The 19,983-nt window shown below is 39.3% G+C and overlaps 1 protein-coding gene across 2 annotated transcripts; it reads right to left on the bottom strand.

Moving 5' to 3' along the window:
- Positions 1–360: 360 nt before the first annotated feature.
- Positions 361–19,567, bottom strand: slc43a2a (solute carrier family 43 member 2a). Of its 2 annotated transcripts, XM_043259632.1 has the most exons (15): positions 19,421–19,567; positions 17,684–17,908; positions 13,823–14,051; positions 13,682–13,737; positions 13,526–13,602; positions 8,030–8,122; positions 7,815–7,948; positions 7,304–7,506; positions 5,531–5,674; positions 4,952–4,969; positions 4,343–4,469; positions 4,079–4,211; positions 3,754–3,827; positions 3,534–3,657; positions 361–3,254 (listed from the first exon to the last, which is right to left on the bottom strand). In XM_043259632.1, exons 2-15 carry the CDS (start codon positions 17,841–17,843, stop codon positions 3,093–3,095), a joined length of 1,734 nt encoding a protein of 577 aa, XP_043115567.1. In that variant the 5' UTR covers positions 17,844–17,908; positions 19,421–19,567; the 3' UTR covers positions 361–3,092. The 2 variants fall into 2 exon arrangements, with proteins under 2 accessions (XP_043115567.1, XP_043115568.1); XM_043259633.1 differs by lacking the exon at positions 4,952–4,969 and having other exon boundaries at positions 19,421–19,566.
- Between the last annotated feature and the right edge of the window lie 416 nt (positions 19,568–19,983).

Raw genomic sequence — 19,983 nt, 5'->3', positions numbered from 1 at the left:
CCCAATTTCACTCATATGTGTGTGTGTGTGTGTGTGTGTGATATATATATATATATATATATATATATATATATATATATATATATATATATATATATATATATATATATACACACACACACATTTAATAGAAATAGTTACCTGTTTAAAAGACAATATAAGTATATTATATACATTAAATAAAGGATAACAACTCAAAAGGTTGGCCAATCTTCCAACACTGCAGGTGAATGCTTAGAAAGTCTTTGGATGAGCTTACACTGCCATCTACTGTACTGTTTGCTGATCTTCAAAAGCAGTTCGTGATCTTGGATTTTTATTTTGTTTTACGCATTAGCAAAAAAAAAGCAAAAAAGAACATTTCATACAAATTAATCTGTTTATTTAATTTCACATATCTGATATTTTGGACATTTATTCAAAAAGTCGCTATATAGTGATACAATGGAAGAAAACCAAAAGCTAAAATACAGTAAAACACCCACCAAAAGAAGAAAAAATAGAAAAACTATGTACACGTACACATAATTGAAAACACAAACTACAAGGTAGAAAAATCAACCAAATAATCATCAACAAATTACACACACAAAAAAAAATATACAAGACAGAGAGAAAACATTGGTGTTAAAGCTGATCGTTCCAACTTTTCTTCCCTCTTACTGCGTATGGGCATTTTCCACACTCATACACATACAATGGGATATAATGAATCAACATTTGAAATTAAAATAAAATGTGACTGTGACTTGAGAAAAGAATGAAAATTTAAGGTATGGCAGTGAGAAAAAGTGCTACTTCTCTCATTCGGAGAGCAAATGGGTTTGCTCTCACATTCATTATGCTTAGTACAGTACTGCTTTAGATTGGAATTCACTTGCAATATCCAGTCATGTTCAAGCCAGCAAATGCAGTCCATCCAGGACTCGTGTCTAGCCAAAATATTCACAAAAAAGTGTGACAGACAATAAGTGGATGTTGCTAGGTGGATCTGACCTGTTCCTCTTCAGAGGGGTCATAAATTATGGTCACGTTTATGGCCACTGTTGAAAAGATACTCATTCAGGATCTCATACAAACGTCATTTCAGATAGGTTTACAATGAAAATACTGTTTAAGTGAGTGAGGTTGTGACCTAACCCTAACCCTACCATCTTTCAAATCAATGTTTTGCTGAGAAATGTTCAGTGATTTATGCAAAACACATCAACTACAACACTGGAATCGAGAAAAACAGTTGCAAGATGTTTGATTGATTTTACATAATTTTTACACAATTTTCTGAAAATACTCATCTGTCTTCTGACATATCAGCCTAAAAGACCCAATTTCACTCAAGTTGTATGTAGTTACCACATTTTGTCTTTCAAAGGGCACAATACTGGCCTGAAACCCATTGTGAGCTACAAATATATGGGTTTTCCAAAGGGATTGTCGTCAAGCATGTCTCAAAAGTCTCCCTTTTTTAATCACTATGAATTAAATTCAAGTCCTTATGACCACAAGGTTGACTAGTCAGCTAATTTCTGTATTGGGTTTCTGCAGCTTGACCAGCACAGAAACCTTCTTGCTTTTCTATTGTATTAAGCACCGTAGTTAAATGGCAACCAGAAATCATGAGAACGCACAAAAATCTTGTAACGTTTATGGCTAACGTGGTTTTCATGCATGTACGAGGTTGGAACAGAACGCATATACTCCATAATGGCTAATGTAAGCACCTCTGTAATTATAAACCCTGTAGTGCAAGATATATATATATATATATATATGTATATATACGATAATGGCATCTAATCTCTTTACCGAGAGTACTCTGTGTCTCATTTTATACCCCTCAATGCACGTGTGGCAAAGCAAAGCTTGAAGGGATCATATTGCAGGTGAATACATCTGATATGAATTATTACTCTAAAAGTGAAACACCCTGAATAATTGTTCGAGTCAATACAAGGAAATAAACACTAACAAGTGAAGCTCAACCAGTAGTACTGCATGGGGAAGTGGTATAGGGAACGGTATGAGTATTGCTGGTGAAGATCAGTCACTCTTGATCGAAATGTGAGGCTAATCCCCAAAATACCGCCTTAATCCAAACCGTTTAGACCCACATGGCTTCTACAACCTTCTGAATGGACTGATATGTACAAAAAATGCATTATCTCGCACGTAGATGTACTGAATCTGCATGCCAAAGCAAATAATAGTACAATTCTCATACTAAAATTGTGTTTAGATTACATTAGCCTCAGGTGCCATGGTCCGAAAGTCTTTTAAAATCAGCCCAGTTCAGAAAAAGCTGTAGTTTCATGCTCATGCTGTCCAAAGCATGCTGGTACTTGTATATACTGTATGAGATTAAAATCTAAAATCTGCCCACTTCCATTGAAAACCCATATGGGACAGATAACGAGCAGTCGTTCTGCTTTAAGGTAGTTTGTCATATTCAAACCGCAATAGAGGGTCCTCGTCTCACTTTTCAGCAGCTTTATGAGCTGAGAGCGATGTAAAGTGTTCATAGTGATTTTCAAATCAGTTCACAAATGGGTTTATAGTCGCAGTAAATGTTTGAAAAAAAGCTTGGCAACAAAGCTGAACACTAGTGACGTATTAATACTCTGTTCAGGAAGCGTCATCAGGCTTCCTTCAACCTGAGAGAATTTCACTGAATCTGCTTCGTCTTTTGTATCGTCGTGATGTGAAATTCAAAAGGTATAACTATGAGAAACGAGGGCCTTTCTCTTCTTTCTTGTCAGGCAGGATAGAAAGTCTTGATGTCCTTGTCTGTTTCAAGGACAAGGGCATCATGTTTGTTTTTTCAAGACCCGCCTTTCACAGTGTCCATTCACTCCTTTTGCGTGTAAACGTGTGATTTTGTGGCACATTGTGGGACTCTCGGTTGCTTTGGCTGTATTTTGTGCCTGTTTTGAGTGTTGTGTGCCTGTTGGGAATACATGAATATGTGTGACAGACAGAAGGAGGGATAAGGGAGGTGTTTATCACTCGTCTTGTGACCTTCAGTTCTCTTCTTTTATTTCCCACCCTCCTTCTTCCTGCTCTTTATGCTAGCTGCTGTCATTTGTGCGTTGCAGTTAGACAAAGGCCTCTGGGGTTGTGCTGTTGTTGATCTGGACGTAGATCTTGGGGTCCTCCTCGCGCTCCTGCTTCTCTCGGCGCAGCTGTCTGCCGTAGCACAGAAGATAACTGGGCAGACAGAATCCCAGCATGCTCAGGACGAGTAACCCCACGTTAACCTAAGCAGAAAGACATTAGAGCTTAACATTAAAGCCCATTCACATCAAGAGCAATAAACCATAGCTGTGGTGTGCACTCTGCTATTCTTTAATACAGAGAACAATTCTCAGAACTATATCTTTATCGTTATCTTTATAGTTATTATTGTTGATGTGAACAGGCCTTTACTCTGCCTTTATTACATGAATAAATGAAAATGAACATGAATAAATCAGGACAGAATTTCCATTCATGGATGAATAATTGCTTTAAATATTAATAGCAGAGTTTCTGCTCACCCAGAGTGGATCTTCATTTAGCGGACCCATCATGGCCATGAAGAGAGGCTGTTGCAACAATGCAAAAAGTGCGCTAATGAGGGACTGCATTCCCGTCAGACTGCCAAACTGAGAAGACGGGTACCTGCACCCATAAAAAAAAATGTAATCATTGTTTAAACCTGAATCACGGTTAAAAGCAACTCCGATCCACGCCCCAAAAGCACAAAGCTATACTCACACAGCTGCATACAAGCCACCAACGGCAGAGTGGATGAAGCCTCTCACAATGGTGTGCAACACAAAGGAAAAAATCTAGGAAGAAAACAAGAAACCGGGGTTACTCAGTTCTTCCCCGAAGCAAAAATAACTCTTTTAGTAATGCATAAATAATGACTAGTAGCTAGCTTTAAAATAAAATCACTGCTGCCACTGAGAGGCGCTGTTGTGCTACAGCATCCCAATCCATCAGCTGCAGTAACATGTGAGTGGCTCTGCACCACTTTCTCTCATTGGGTACTTTATCATCCTGCAGCCAACAAGACTGATGTTTTGCTCCCAGTTACCTGTACATGAAGATTGGGCACCAGACAGGTCATACCAAAGCCGACCAGCAGCAAATTAGTGAAGATGAACGCACGGGTGGCATTGCTGATCTTCTGGATCTGTCTGTCACGTTTCTTTGGCTGAATAGGATCCCTGAAGGAAAAGTCGCACAGATGCAATGCCACGTTAGGATTGTAATCAAATAATAATTACATATCGGACTGGATGGTGGTAACTGTCAAAAATGATGCATTAAGCAGCAGGACGCTGATTGTTACGCTCACTTTGCCACTTGTTTCTCGTTTTCGTCCTCGCACTCTTTGAGCTTCCAGTCCATGACGTAACCGATCACAGGGGCCGTTAGGAGACACAGCAACTGTAGCACCCCGAAGATAGATGTGTACGTGCTCACTGGGAGAGAAATAAAGTTGAGTTTTAACACTGCTTTAAGGGTCATTAGTTCAAAAGAGGTTCATTTCGGAAAAAAATGATGCCAACTTTTATGATGTGCTACTGTAATAAAGATACAGATACGCTACCATGCAAAAGTCAGAAAAACTATATAATTAAAAAACATCATGACAAATTAGACTGGCTATATATTAATGTATACATAAACATATTTATTATAATTTGTAATGTGCATTTCATAGAACCGCACACGACTTTCTCCTGTAAAGTTATGTTGACAGATGAATGATTGGATGGACATTGTACTGTTCAATGCATCCTGTCAGTCTCTAACCACCTAAAACCGCGTTCATGCTTTTACATGACAACATGAATCAATGTCAAATGAAGGTGGAAGAGGAGGTGAAGGAGGGAGGAACTTGGTGGGGGGTAGGGTTAGAGGAGTGAATCAAGAATGCATCTCATTTTGCCTGCAGTCTTACCCATTTCCATCCTCTCCACTGAAAAAACACACCAAGCAGCATGACAGAAGAGAGTGCAAACAGAGGACAAGAGACAGACAGCAAGGAATTAGCAACGTGAACCTGCTGTGGCCATCCGACTACATATTAAACACATGATTGATAGTGTTAGGTAGCCAATCACAGCGTGTGACATCAGAGAACATTTAAGAAAAAAAGATGTAAGAGGATAAGACTAGAGTGCAGTAGTTTTTTTAGTAGCCTTTCCCCATTTCCCATTCTTTTTCTCCATAGGCCTTTAGAATAAATCATCAGTAAACAGCCATGAACCAAACTATACAGACACAAAATGAATCAACATTTATTTATAACATTTGTATATTAAAAAAAAGATTGTAAGTGTGTGTGTGTGTTTATATATAAATATACAGTCAGATATACATATATATATAGGCTGCAGAAATTCTATGATAGCGTAAAAGTTTATAAAGAAAATGAATGGGACGTTTACTTCTGAAAAAATAACTGTTGCTCTCTGTTCCACATGTGACATTCAATGTTTGACAGCATGATTTGAGTATTTGTTAAACAGATACATACCTTTGTTTAGGTCTCTATCTGCAAGGGACTCCAGAATATTGTTCATGGCCCCCATGTAGAAGATGAGACGGAGCTGAGTCACACACATTGTGATGAGGCTGAGCATGAATATGGGGCTAAAGATGCTCCGCATGAAGGACTGGGCTGAAAAACACATTCAATAAAATTATCATCAATAACGATATTGGACAATAATGCCTTCAATAACAACAATTCTACAAAAGAATGTAGGGTCAACAGGTTCCTGCTTGCATTGAAAATAAATCTGGTTTTTGGATGGCCAGGCAACACTTCAGTGCCTAGCACAGGAACACAGAGGCCGGGGGGTCTGGCTTTGTTAATAATCCACTAATTCAAGTGCCATAAATGCATCTACTGACCAGCACTAGAGAGGCCTTTACAGCCGGTTACCTGGTACACTGAGAATCTGTCCTCAATGCACCTGATACGCTTTGGAACACACGCACACGCACAAACAAACTACCTCATTATGTCTCTCATTATATACACTCACACTTTCCAGCCGTCTACAGTGAGTCAGTAATTGACTGCAGTAATGGAAACACAGGGTGGTAAAGGCATTAGCGCTCTAAGGATGACAGTAAGATGGGATCAGCATCTCTCTCTCTTCTCAAACATCTCCAGCTGCGTCTCTAAAACAGCTCCTCGGCGCTATCTGCCCTCTCCCTCGCCACCGCCGCAGATTTTAGCCCTAGATATACACCAGTGCCATGAGTCCTCCGGGAACGCGTCTGAACCGATTGCACGCTCCGTTTACTACAAAAGAGTCCAACCAGGAGCCCCGCTGAGGGCTGCAGGACCCAAAAAGAGGGTGCCGGTGGGGAGTGAGTGAGTTTGCAGTATTCTGACATGTTTGAGGTGAATTTGGAATAATTGCACGACACAGATTTGGGTTAGTAGAAGCAAAGTGCAAACGCAGCATGTGTCTGCAGCCTCGAGTGGTTTGGCAGACTCCAGATGTCAGAAACCGGGCGTATGGCTAATGAAGGAATCCCCGCGCACAATAAAGGGGATTTACTGAGGAGCGTTCATTAACACCGCCCCCTGTCTGTTCTAATATTCGCTGCATGTCTGGACGGCAAGGGGTGCGCAGTGAGGGGGAAGATGCGGTACAATGGCGTGAGCCAAGTCTCTCTGTGTTCTGTCCAGTTCTTTCTGAAATACGCATGAATTTGGGATTGCATTAGTCACTTTAATTTGATGAACAAGGACTTTGTTCAACACATTAAAACAATGGAAATAAATGAGATTTGGTTATCCAATTACCGCTATTCTGCCTTCATAAATGACGATCAAGTTGCATTACGGATAACTTTGAATTATTTGGCAGTCGGCACTCATGTCAACGGCTCATTGAAAAAGAACCTGAATGAAGAACTGTTGAAAAAATTATATTATTTTGCACAACATTGTTCTTTGAGCACAAAAAATTCTCAAAGGTTTGTATAATTACGGTTGAACCCCTTATGTCACATGGACTATTTCACTGATGTCCTTGTGTTTCTGTGCCTTGATCTTGGTAATATCCTTGCTGTCTATGGAGGCTTAGAGAGCTCTCAGTTTGAATCAAAAATATCTTAAATTGTGTTCTGAACTTTCTTACAGGTTTGGTCAAGATGAGGTTGAAAAATAAAATTTTAGGTGAACTAACCTATTTATTTCAACATAAAGGAACATTTTAAGGTGGTTTCAGACTGTTTGGATCGTCAGAAATTACACAGGTCGGGAAACCATGTCAGTTTTGATACTTACATTCCTCTTCAGACTTGCACTGGACCTCCAGATCGAGAGTTGATAGGCAGAGTTTATTGCCGTCTTGGGCAGCCAGCTTCTGTGGATTGTTCTTCATTGAATTGCCAACACTCAGCCTTCGACCAACAGTGGTCACCTGCCTGTAGAACTGTTTCCCTGTGATTTTATGGTCAAATCCAAGCCAGCTGAACTTGATCTTCACGCTGTTAAAAGAGGCAAGTTTGAGCGTGAGATACACAATAAATGAAATAAGGGAAAAACAAAAGAAAGCGGTAATACTGTGAAACATTGTTAGAATTTAAAACAACTGTTTTATATTATAATGCATTTTAAATAGTATTTTATTCCTGTGAACTCAAGCATCATTGCTTCAGAAATCATTCTAATGTACTGATTTGCTGCTCAAGAAACATTTCTTATTATCAGTGTTTAAAAAGGTGTGCTGCATTCTTTTGTGAATAGAATGTTCAAAAGAACAGCATTCATTTAAAATAGAAATTTCACTACATACGTGAAATCCATGTCCTCAGGTCCTGGGAAGGGCTCGAGTGGCCAGTTGAAGAAGCAGTTGATGAAGACCAGGCCGGCACAGCCAGCCCACACCAGAAGAATGGTGATGAAGGCAATACCGAGGTCGTAGATCACCTGATAGAGCAACAATCACCATCGAGATCACTGATTTCAGCTCGGCTTATTAAATACGTCTAACCTTGGACTCAGATTTACCTTTATTCCCGGGAAGGTGACAGCGGATGAGGCGTACGAGCCAATCATGAGTGCGATGAAAGTGGAGCGGAGGTCACCAAACATGTTGGGAAGCTACGGAAGAAACACACAGGGGATTAAAAGTCTTCAAGTGCATTACAAGTATGTTAACTTTACTTGGGCAAAGTGTCCGTCATCATGAGCATGAAAAGCGCATACAGTATATCGTGAACATAATTATGGAGCCACAAGCAAAACAAACGCAGATGTTTTGTAACAGGAGCCGCTGTAAATGACAAAACATGTCAGATATAGCAGAAGGTATGAAAGTAAACATTACATCAGGGTAACATTGATATTTTCTGGTGGGAGCAACATGTAGGTGGGGGACGTCATTTGAAAGGCAACTGCATGCCGGGAATATTTTTAGTAGCTGTGAGGGACAGCGGAGAAGCTTGCATAACGCTGATGGTGTACAGCACTGGCTGTTCCAAACTGCATTGTCAGGTAAACAACTGTCAGACACCACCGAGAAATTACAGAGGAAGGAAGAGAGTCTGAACGCCCAAGATAGAGAGCGACAGGGAACGTGAGAGTGAAACAGGGCAGAAAGAGCAAGAGTGCATTCTTCAATGTTATCAATTGAGACTATTCTTAAAAAAATCATTAGTGTACAGTACTCTTGAATATTTTATTATAAAAATGATTTAATTTTAAATTATTATTCATCCCTAAATCATTTATTTAACATGTACATTTAAATGTATTTATTTGCCATTTTTTATTTATTCAAATATAAATGGATCTTGGTGACAGAACACACAAAAATGTTCACACACAAAAATGCAAAATAAATAAATAAAACCAAGACGCAGATTATACATATTATAATTCATATAAATTATTCTTTTTATATATGACTTTTTGATTATTAAAAAAAAAAGGTATGCAATTATACCTTATATAAGTATAGCTTATTTTGTACTATACAATTTTTTTATTAAATTTGCAGGGGGTCATATTTTCTGTTATATGTTTGTCATATTCTAGGTATTTTCAGTTTTCTCCGTATACAAATCCTCCATCAACAGCGTCTTCCTGCATATGGCATCGCCTCCACAACACACAGTTCGAGATTTTCTAAGAACTCTCTGGACGTTATCCACTTCACGCTTGCTTCACAGTCCAAAAGCTTGTTAAAGACAAGAATGAAGTAAAAGCTCTCCGCTGGAACCCAACCCAGACGTCATTCACTGCCTCTAATTAGAGCAAAGGTCATCTCAGAGCCAAAACATCCCAGATGACACTTACAATAACTCTCACACACCCAGAGGCCCTAGACGGCACTGTGCCTGTGGCTGGAGAGGCCGTGTAAGAACGGTTTTGGCTAATGGACGGTGGAACAGAGCCAACGATGAACAGAACTCCACACGATGGGCCTGTCAGACGGAGAGTAATGGCTATTTCTTGGAGTTGAGGAACACGTGAAGTACCAAGAGACTCGACAACACTATGTTCTTCTGCTTTCACAGACATTCACCAGCCGCAGGCGGTCACGTGATGTCCGACACAAAGATGCCCTTCTCTTGTATTATATCTCATTGTTTCAGTCTGCAATGAGATTGAACCAAAACTTTAGAGGTTGTTGACAAACACTGGTAGTCTCCGAGTAAAGAGACACATTGTGGAGTCAGTAAATAGGACCAGAAGAATCTACAGAGAAAAAATTGTCCTAAAGTCACAGCCACCGAAACAGAGAAAATACAAATGTCATTGTAGTGTGAAATAAATAAATTAATAAATTAATTAATTTTAAAATATATTAAAAGAGAAAACATACATTTTAAATTGTAATAATATTTCACAATATAACTTAATGTTCTTTTATAAATATTAAAGAATGTTTCCACAGTCATTTGAACAGTAGTATTTATTAGACAAAAGTAGTGATATTTTGTTAATAGTGTTTTCAGTGTTGGCACGGGCTTATCTGAACATAGAAATATTTTCAACTACGAGCTATTTTTTGAGCATCCCGAAAGCAGATTTAATTAGGCATTGATGTGTGCTAAAGTCAGTGAGTGCAATACTTGATTGATTTGTTGAAACAAGGGAAATTCTGAAATGCCCAAGTAGAGGTATTGTGTCCCACTTTCCAAAAACACCTGTCAAAACTGATGCATGTGTCGGGGTTTCGTGGGAAAACAAGTCATTTAATGTTTAATGAGAAATCACACCCATCGTCATTATGAATTTGGCTTACTCATCCCCGTTTGAGCAACATATGACCGCGGAAAGCTGTCAAATCCTTTTTCCAGCTCTCCGTCTCTGTGTGAGGAAGGACGGTGAGTCATTGTAAATGGGTCGGGGGGAGGGCGATGAAGTGGCTAAATCAAGCTGCTAACATGAGAGAAAGACAGCAAGAGAGAGGAAATGAACACAGGGACAGAAGTGAAAGAAAAAGCCAGTGAAAGCCAGAAAAGGCCGGCCAGACCCTGATACTGCAAAGAGCAAATGTAACTGGCTTCTGGCTGTCAGTGATATCCATGTAACTTAATATTCACTTTTAGCATTTAGATGACTAATTATAAAATTAAAAACCTTCGAGCCTGAGCCAATACGCCATAAACGACGTGTCTCTGATAACGATGGCATGAGTGTTTTCTGGAGTATAAATGCCATCATAAGCCACTTTTCTATTTTCATCCTCACATGACTCAGTATCCTAAAGAAATGGGTTATAAATGGATTGAAGGCAGAAAAGAAGTAAAAAAAAACTGCACGAGCGCATCAGAGAGGGAGAGACAGGATATCTCCAACGTAATTTAATAGCTTGCTATTTTATATTCATTCCCTAGAAGATATAAATGGATAATATACAACATATGAGTATAATTTACGACATACTGTGCACTAAGAATACTGAGCTATAAAAATTAACATGGATTCAATAGAAGAATTTACTAAAATAAATGCTTAAACACTGCCTTGTATTTCACTGTAAAAAAAATACTGTAACATTTCTAAAATTAGATGGACACGTAAATGTTTAATTGTGTTATATTATGTTTCAGATTATATATCTATATTTATTTAATTTTAACGGTTTTAAGAGCAAAACAACAACGTCTGAGGTTGTGTTGGGAAAGACTCGATATGATTGCTTGTCACAGAGCCAATGGGGAGGCAGATAGTGATAGACAGAGCTAAATCGGGAGAGGAAGAGAGCTGGAGGAATGGACAGATGAAGGATTGAGGGCAGTCAGTGAATCAGGTGGCTGGGACGCTGCTGCTGGTGGAGGGGGTTGGGGACAGTCCCGCCATTAAACAGATAGCTGAGTCAGTGCGCTGGGAAAACATCAGAGGTGTGCCGAGAGGAAACACAAGCTCTGCTGCGCTCTACTGCAGCTGGGTTATTAACTGCTGAGTGAGCAAACACACTCAGATAGATAGATAGATAGATAGATAGATAGATAGATAGATAGATAGATAGATAGATAGATAGATAGATAGATAGATAGATAGAAACTTTTTCTTTTCTGTACTTCAGTAAGCTAGATTTCTGAAGTGAATGTGAGAAAAACACACCGCCATAATGCTAGGATTATCATGGCCTCCAAAATGTAGGATAATGTGATATTTATAGAAATATTGAAAAAGTAAAATAATAATAATAATAAAATTAATCAGTCAAATTAATAGTTTGACCAATGAATCACACCATTGCATAAGAAAAGGAGCAATTACACTAAACAGATGAGAATGCTAACTGTTTAGATCTTAGCACAGTGCAAAAGAATAAGTATGTATATTATAGCATGCATATAGCATTGATTGAATGTTTGATATAACTTCCTTCTGTGATACGAGTAATAAAGGATCTGTCGATTAGCATTGCATTATAAAAACAATCCATGTGAAAATACCTGAGATGGCTTTAGTAACATGTTGTAAATGTGTTTATTCTTATCATGTTTCATGAATAAACATTTTTTTCTGCATTTTATTCAGCTACAGCGAGCGACAGCTAGAAAATAATTTGTTTTATTACTCCTCACAAGTGAGAGTTTAATGCTCCATATCCTTATTTAGATATTACAATTATAGCCAATACCGGTATATCAGACAAGGGTTGTGGTATATCAGACAAAGCACTGTTCAAGTCAGTCGCAAAGTCATTGTTAGGAAAAGCTGCTGAGAAAGATGACACATAAAGCTGAGGTGTCATTCGTGTCTGAAGGGGGGGTTATGTGCTGAAGTTTAGATGCGTGTTTAATAAATCTAAAAATAGTAATAATAATGAAGCTATTAAGAGACACACCCAAACAACAGATGTCAGCACTCAAAGCTATACTGTGAACCCCAGGTTCGAACCTCTCGCCACAACAACCAGCAGTGTAAAGCACACAGTTACACAGAACAGCTGGGAAAAGGTTATAAGAGCACAACAGCTGAGATAACAGTCTGTACTCTTCCACTATGCACTCATGCATGCCAGTTCACTCACTCCCTCTGTGTGTGTGTGTGTGTTTTTCTCTGTGTGTATGTAACAGATGGAGGGTTGCCGGGACAGGCAGAGGCATGGTGCAGATGTAAGAACCTGGGACAGAACATCAACAACACAAGCAGAGAAACTGGTTGTGGCAGCGGCTGTGCCTTCAGCTATGAACTCTCCAGACCCTGGTGAGGGTTTCTATGACCTCAGAGCAGCGTGCAGAAACAAGAGACACCACCTTTCAGCTGGCAATGAGCACAGCTTCCTGTTTACTTCAACCCAGTCTGCTCTCTTTACATCTCCTGGTGATGTTTCGCAATATGAACTCAATGCACTGCAGATGTTACACTAAACATACTAGATAAAGAGACACAACAACTCCGAACGACCTTGCTGTCTACTGCGGCTTCATTCTGAGACAGCATACTAAACAAGACTTCATAAGTGACTGATTTGGTATGCTCTATACGTTCCAGATTGATTCCTGACCGATCCATGTAGCGGTGAATAATTTTCTAGAGGCTACATGTTTATATCAGCAGGTTACAGCAAATAACTTTCTTTATGAGCGAGTCATTGATTAATTCATGAAGTGACTATATTATATTTGACAGAAATAGTTCAGTATGCTATTTTGAATATAGCCACTATTTTTAGGAGTGAGTCATTGAATCATTTACGCCACTAATTTGCTCAAAAACACTGATTCATTCAGAGGGCTAATGTATGTAGTGATGGTTGTTTGGGTGTTCTAAATGGGTGTTGTGCATTTGATAAGTGGTTTTTGGGGTGTTAATCAAAAAACGATTTCATATTACAGTCAACAATACCAGTCCGTATCTAGAATGCTGGAAATGCAGCTAAGAAAAGAATCTCTTTTAGGATGAATAAATGATGATGCAGCAGTGTTTGGGAGCAGGAAACAGTGGCATGTGGCCAGTTTGTGAGACTGCGCCATGGCCTTTGTGCAAAAGACTGCAGGGACACCCATGGAGAACCGCAAAGATGACAAGAGCACTTACTGTAAGCGAGGTGAAGGTCATGCACATTCCTCCAAACCCATTCAGCGCCAAGGCAAAGAATATCAGGATGGAAAGATCTGTGAAAGAAACAGACAAAGAGGTCAAAGAGAGCCGAGGCAGACAGGTAATAACAGAATGGTGAATCTGCATACGTACTTCTAGGGTTACTTGCTCCATATGCAATCAGGATGCAGGAGAGGGCAAATGAGGCACTAGGGAAATATTATATATGATTATATATGACACATACACAGATTCATTTTCACTATATAAATGTAGTGCCTTTTTCTCCTATACCTGCCGAGCAGCCTTAATTTGCGTGGGCCGTATTTGTCCATAATGATACCGAGGGGCAGAGTGATGGCGCTGAGGAGGAAGGAGCCAATGGTGAAGGCCAGGTTCAGCATCTCATCTTGCTCTTTGCAAATGGGCCAGCCATTCATCTGAAGATTACCCTCCTCCTCATCTCTTGGGACCACTGTCGTATCGTTTTCATTCTCAGATACGTTCTGCCCTGTACCATTACCTGGAAAGTTGGAGAGGGCAAGACAGAATGAACCCAAACTGAGCAATCTAATCACCAAACTAGCACTAACCAACATGGACCAGCGTGGAAATTCTGTCCAATCTAAGCTGGTCTTTTCAGCAGGGTAGTCAGCTGTCACATGTACAACTCTAAATGGAATAATTGGAAGCCTGAGTTCTAGGAAGCCAGTTATGACACCCTGGGAAGTAAAACAGGAAAAGCCTTTGTGAGATATAGTGGCCATCATTGCGACCCCCTCCCAAGCTGCCAGGATGCTGGGCAAAGGGTCAAATAAACAAGCTGCCATACACAGTAAACAACTAGCAGAAATAGCATGAAAGTAAATCTGAAACCCCACACTGGAGCTCAGCTTCCTAAAACCAACGCCTTCCCCCAACGGCTAAAACACGAGTACTTTGACAGAGCATCAATGTCAGATTTAACCCTGCTGTTTCATCCAGGCTTCACTAGTAGTTTTGACTAGACATAATCAAGCTTTGGCTGGGCAACACGTCTCCTGCTTGGTTCTTGAATATTTAAGAACAGTTTATCCGTGTGTTCTCAAACAGCCTTGAACATGTTCTGGAATAACTTGTTCTGAGAAGGACAGATGGGGGATGGGGCTGTTTGCAGCATATGGAGGAAGCTGTTATGAACGTAACAGGGTGGGCAAGAGACAAAGACGCTTTGTGTGAGGGATTTTGTTCAAATGTGATCAGTAAACAAACAAATGAGCTGTGTTTGTGGAGCAGAGATGACCTGAGCAGGTGACTACAGATGAGAAGAATTGGGTTAAAGCTCACTGATTGATTTTGGAGGGCACATATCTGCTGGGCTTTAGATGTTTTGCTGAGTAATAAAGGAGGAGCTGCCTTAAGTCAATAAACGCCAGTTTCAATAGCTGCTGCAGTTAGCATTTACAGACTGACACAAAAGTAGCACTCTTTTTCACCAAATGACTGAATAAAAAAGGTTATCTATTAAGTCCCCTGTTTGAGTTACACTTAATCCCAAATTTAAAAGGTAATAACATTGTAGAAAATTATTTTTTTTTGTCTTGTTGCATTATTATTATTTTTCATAACAGTGAATGGAATAAATGAATCACATATGAAATCAGAAATAAAATTCAATTTGCAATATGTTATACTAATAATATATAAACATATTTGACAAAATTACTGATTAAATAAATTTGATCAAATAAATGAGAGACTTCTTTCAAAAACATACAAAAAACTATTTTACAGAGACCAAACTTTTGAAATGTAGTGCATACTTTTCCATAAATGAAATGTCAATAAAGAATACTTTATAAATATTATTTTAAAAAAGACTTAAAACAGGCTAAATGTTTTTATGCAAAATATTTTTCCTTTGCTTTTCGAGTGAAATATGACTTGCAGATGTTCTTGACAGGTTTGGTTGGATTCACCTTTTAATTCTGTTCAGATGAGCGAGGAGCTCTATTTCAGATGTTTCAGAAGCCATTGTTCCACTATATCTAATCAGCGACCGACAGCAAAAAAACAGAGACAGCCAGGCCTGATTTTCCATTTGCTTTGATATGGAGAAGTGAGAGAAGAACAGAAAGAGAATTCAGCACGAGTCTGAAGCACAAAAACGTCATGAACTCGGTCAAATGCGCTAGACCAAAGCATTTAGCCAGACAAGCATTATTCTGTTCAGTGTTTCCTCACTCCTTTTGATTAAAGAGAACCAGCCAGCTGATAACATGCTGAGTCCAAGTAAAATAAGTAGGTGAGGAAATGGCAAGATAATCTTGTATTTACATTGAGTAAACGCTTGAGCCACATTGTCTTCCTTGTGTCATCAGACATGTGACGCCTGGTGTCTGGAATCTCTGAACTAGATGCTGACAACCGTTGAAACGAAAGAGAGAAGGGAAGTGTAAATGTACAGGATTGCAATATGAACTGCTAATCAGCGTTTTTCCTCAACATCCCATCAAAAAAAGAAAAAATGCTGTTGGGTTAGCTATTACTAAATGTTAGCGAACAGCAAGGAGATCTGAGAAAAAAAGCCTCACACTTCACATCACAGTGTGAACCACAAACTCTCAAACACCGGCCAGACATGCACTTTATATCATGGCGATGGTGTTTACTTTAGGCCATTGTGTTAATGGGTCATATGATATGAGAGTAGCCAGGCTATTTCTTCTAAATTGCGGAAATTTGTTTTCACCAAGCCGTGTTAAATCATCTAAGAGGCAGATTTCATAGTGGAAAAATAAATCAGGACCATTTCGGAACAGCATGGTTGAGTCTCCTGACCCTGAAAAAGTCGCAATTAAAGCAGCACAGAAAGAACTCTTTGAAGAACAAGACGTGACGCTCTAACGGAAACCTCAAACTGGTGTCAACAAGCAGATATTATGAAACCGTTAGGATTCATGTCGAATTGCCAGCAACCACATGACAGTACGCATTAAGATCAGACAGGAGGTCAACAAAAATCAAATAGCACAGCTTTTATTCATCACTGCACACTTTTTCTCTCTTATATATGCATTGGATATATTTATTTTTCATGCCCAAAAGGTTATGAGACGCATGGCTGCTGTTTTGTCTTACCTCAGAAAGATTTTGGCCTTGTGACAATGACGTTTACATGAACTACATTAGCAATGGAGCAATATGATTTTAAGGGCATCAGTGCATGTTTATATAAATAAATAGATACAGGTTGTATGAATAAATAAAGTTTATCTCGGACATCAGTTGGAACACACTGTTCTTTGTAGACACATCATGACCCAGACACACATTATTGCCAAGAAAATTGTAAAATCTGGATTAATTAAGCAGCAAAAATCATATTTGTACTCAGTATATTCATCTTGTTTTAATAATTTGGGAATGATTAACTTTATTCTTAAAACAAAAAAAAAAACATCTGACAAAAAAGTTCATAGCAGATTCAACAACTTTTTCATATTGAGACCTTAAGAAGATATATTGCTGCACTTGAAAGATTCTTTACTGTATTACATAATAAGCTGAGCAGATTGATGTCCTCTAGTCTGTTTACCATGAAATTAACTCTGTGACCGCGCTCAAATGATCTAGCCTATGCCAATGTTCAAATGCCAAACAAGCTTGTAGAAGCTGTTTGCAATTCCTAATAGCAACACAGGCAAGAGGGCTTCCAAATAAGGCGCACTTACTTTCACTGATTGACTGATATTAAGATTTGAATTCCACAAGCTTTATGTACAGTTTTTTTTTCCTTCACAATGCTGTTTTACATTCACTCACACAGGGAAGTGATTTAAAAATCTACAAACTATTCTAGTTTTAGCCTCTGTTGCGAAATAAGAAAGTTTTGTAGGTCAAATCAACATCTTTGTTTTTAAGGTAACGGCATCCCAAAGATGTTTTAGGTCAAGCAGCCAAACTTTTACTGTTCAAATCTGAGTGGTGAAAGTGTAAAAACAAAGCTATTAAAGCCTTTAATATGGTACCATTTTCATTAGATGTTCATAATTATTTGCAGCATTCGATCTGGCATCTATAGTGCGTAGTGCCTTTAATGTCTTTATGAGTGTCAATAAATGTCTTTCAGTAACCCAATCTGCAACGAGTGCATTGTTTTCTTCCCTTCCTTACCTGGTTCTCTGCAGAGGTAGGAGTAAAAGCCCTCTGATTTTAGCATAATGAGCAGTGAGCCCCATCCGAGCAGGACAGCAGAGAACAACAGGTTTTCAATCACCGCAGTAATCGCCATCCACCATCGCCTGGAGAAGGCTGTGGCCAGTGAGGGAGCCATGACTGAAGGAGATGATGCAGTCTGTGCTGGTAATTCAGAGGAAACCCCCTAAACTCTGTGAAATCCTGTGGAAGTGACAACAGAGCTGAGTAATAGATAATGTTAAATATTAACTAATATCATTAAATAGCAAACACATTTTCATAATAAATACATGTACAATGTTATCATTTTTATATATTTTTTTATTGTTCCAACGATTTCACAACATTGTTTTTCACAGCATATAGTGCATGTTCGTTTGTTGCCGGTTTGTGTAACCGCAACTCCCTCCGATCATCATTTATATCGCGTTTCTTTGTCTCGCTTAGCTACAAAACAGCTCATAAACAAAAAACAGCTGAGTTCCAAAAGAGAATGTTGTTGATTGAAACCCCGCCCATTCCCCGCCTCTAACCCCGCCCTGCTACTCTCCGATTGGCGGTTCGAACGTTCGCTCTCCCCCTCATTGGCTACGCGATAAACAGATTCAGAGAACAGCTCCACGTGAGACCAAGATCCAGCCGGTTCGAACCAGTGCGGCGCGAGTCGACGCTTTGTGCTGCTGTTATCTTTGTGCACAAATCTATTTAACAACGGGAGAAGTGACACCGCGTCATAATTATACGACACTATAACGTTTGCTTTGCATAAGCGACGCGGTTAGTTGGATGCAAATAGAAGTATTGCCCAAACTGTTTAATATGTTCCTTTACGATTCATAAAAAGCATTGTTGCAAAAATTGGGTCGTTTTACTGCTCGGGTTTTCTTTCCTGGTTTGCGCGCGTTGTCTCGTTTGTGTTAACGATAACAGTATCCTGCGGAAAACAAGCAGCCCTAAAACTGGTCTGAACTGGACAGGCATCATCATCATCATCAGTGCCTCCGCCTGTGTGTGTGTGTGTATGTACCCCTCTCCCCTCCTTCCTCATGCATACAGAGCTCAGCTGTTCTATGTATACACTCTCTGCACACTGAATAACAGACGCGGTAGACTCACTTCCTGGTTATCGCTTCACACTATTGTTCTGCAATAGGTTAAATAAATGCTCGCTGTATAAATATATACCTCGTATACGATGTGCAAGCGGTTCTATTTCTCATTCATCGTGCGAAACCGCAAAACACGGTTTCTGATGGCAGATGTAAAAGCAAGAAGACTCAAATAAAACGCCATGTACATGACAACCAATAAGCATTTTTCTTTGGAAATAAACAACTGTCGTAGCTATTAGTGCAAAGGAGAATGCGATGCAGCTGCTTGCGGTGGACATTAAACAAAGTTGCGGCATAAAACTAATACACCGCGTTATATTGAAATCAAACAACGCGTCTCATTTCTGCTGCAGTTCATAATGCAAAAAAAACGTGTACTGACACGATAAAATACAGTTATTAGAGAATGGCGGAAATGTGCTACAGTCGTTGTCATATGGCAAAATTGCGAGGAATTTTTTTTTTTTACAATATCTAAAAACAATATCTAACAGGCTTCAAACAGAAATACTTCGTAAACTATTGCAATAAGCTACTGGTAGAATATCAACAGCCTTAACAGGTAAACTTATAAACAGAGCATCCTTATAAAAAGTCATACCTATTTCCTTAACCAAATCCTCTCTTCGGCTGTCTTCAGATCAGAAAAGGTATAAACAACCTTCTGCTGCCGAGTTCACTCTTTGGGTTACGTTCATACATCAGTTTATATTCCAACATCTCTTATTCTCGATTTTATATATTGCACCGCTTGCTTCACACAAACAAGTCAACTTCCCCATTGGCTGGCTCCTGAGCTAGAGATGAGACTGGCCAATCAGAGCGCCGCTCGGCGAATATCTATCTATATATATAAATAATTTCACATTATATTTTGCTCCAGCTCGCAGCACGCACCGGGTTGCGGTCCCTGTTACCGCGCCACGGCGTTTGATCGCCATTCGTGACTTTTACGCGTTTATAAAACGCACAAAAACGAAACAAAGACGACCGCCATCACTTCTTGATTTCTCATGACAGCAGTCAATCTGATATTCGCCGGTAATATTCGGCTGCTGCAAAACCCCAGAGCGACTGGCTCGTGCACAATGCATATTATAGCATATATTAATTGAAATCGACATGTCTCGATTTCCCCCGCAAGAAAAAGGAACAACATGAACT

This window comes from Puntigrus tetrazona, chromosome 15 (genome assembly GCF_018831695.1).
Source record: "Puntigrus tetrazona isolate hp1 chromosome 15, ASM1883169v1, whole genome shotgun sequence".
Taxonomy (NCBI): Eukaryota; Metazoa; Chordata; class Actinopteri; order Cypriniformes; family Cyprinidae; genus Puntigrus; species Puntigrus tetrazona.
The sequence above is the reverse complement of the archived record's forward strand: the minus strand, read 5'-3'. Positions and strand labels throughout refer to the sequence as shown.

Excerpts from the sequence above, each read along its gene's own strand:
- slc43a2a (XM_043259632.1), bottom strand. The coding sequence starts at position 17,843 with ATGGCTCCCTCACTGGCCACAGCCTTCTCCAGGCGATGGTGGATGGCG. Across the intron at positions 13,603-13,681 it reads TGGAGCAAGTAACCCTAGAA|ATCTTTCCATCCTGATATTC; the intron begins GTACGTATGCAG and ends TTTCTTTCACAG. Across the intron at positions 7,507-7,814 it reads CCTGAGGACATGGATTTCAC|CGTGAAGATCAAGTTCAGCT; the intron begins GTATGTAGTGAA and ends CTCTTTTAACAG.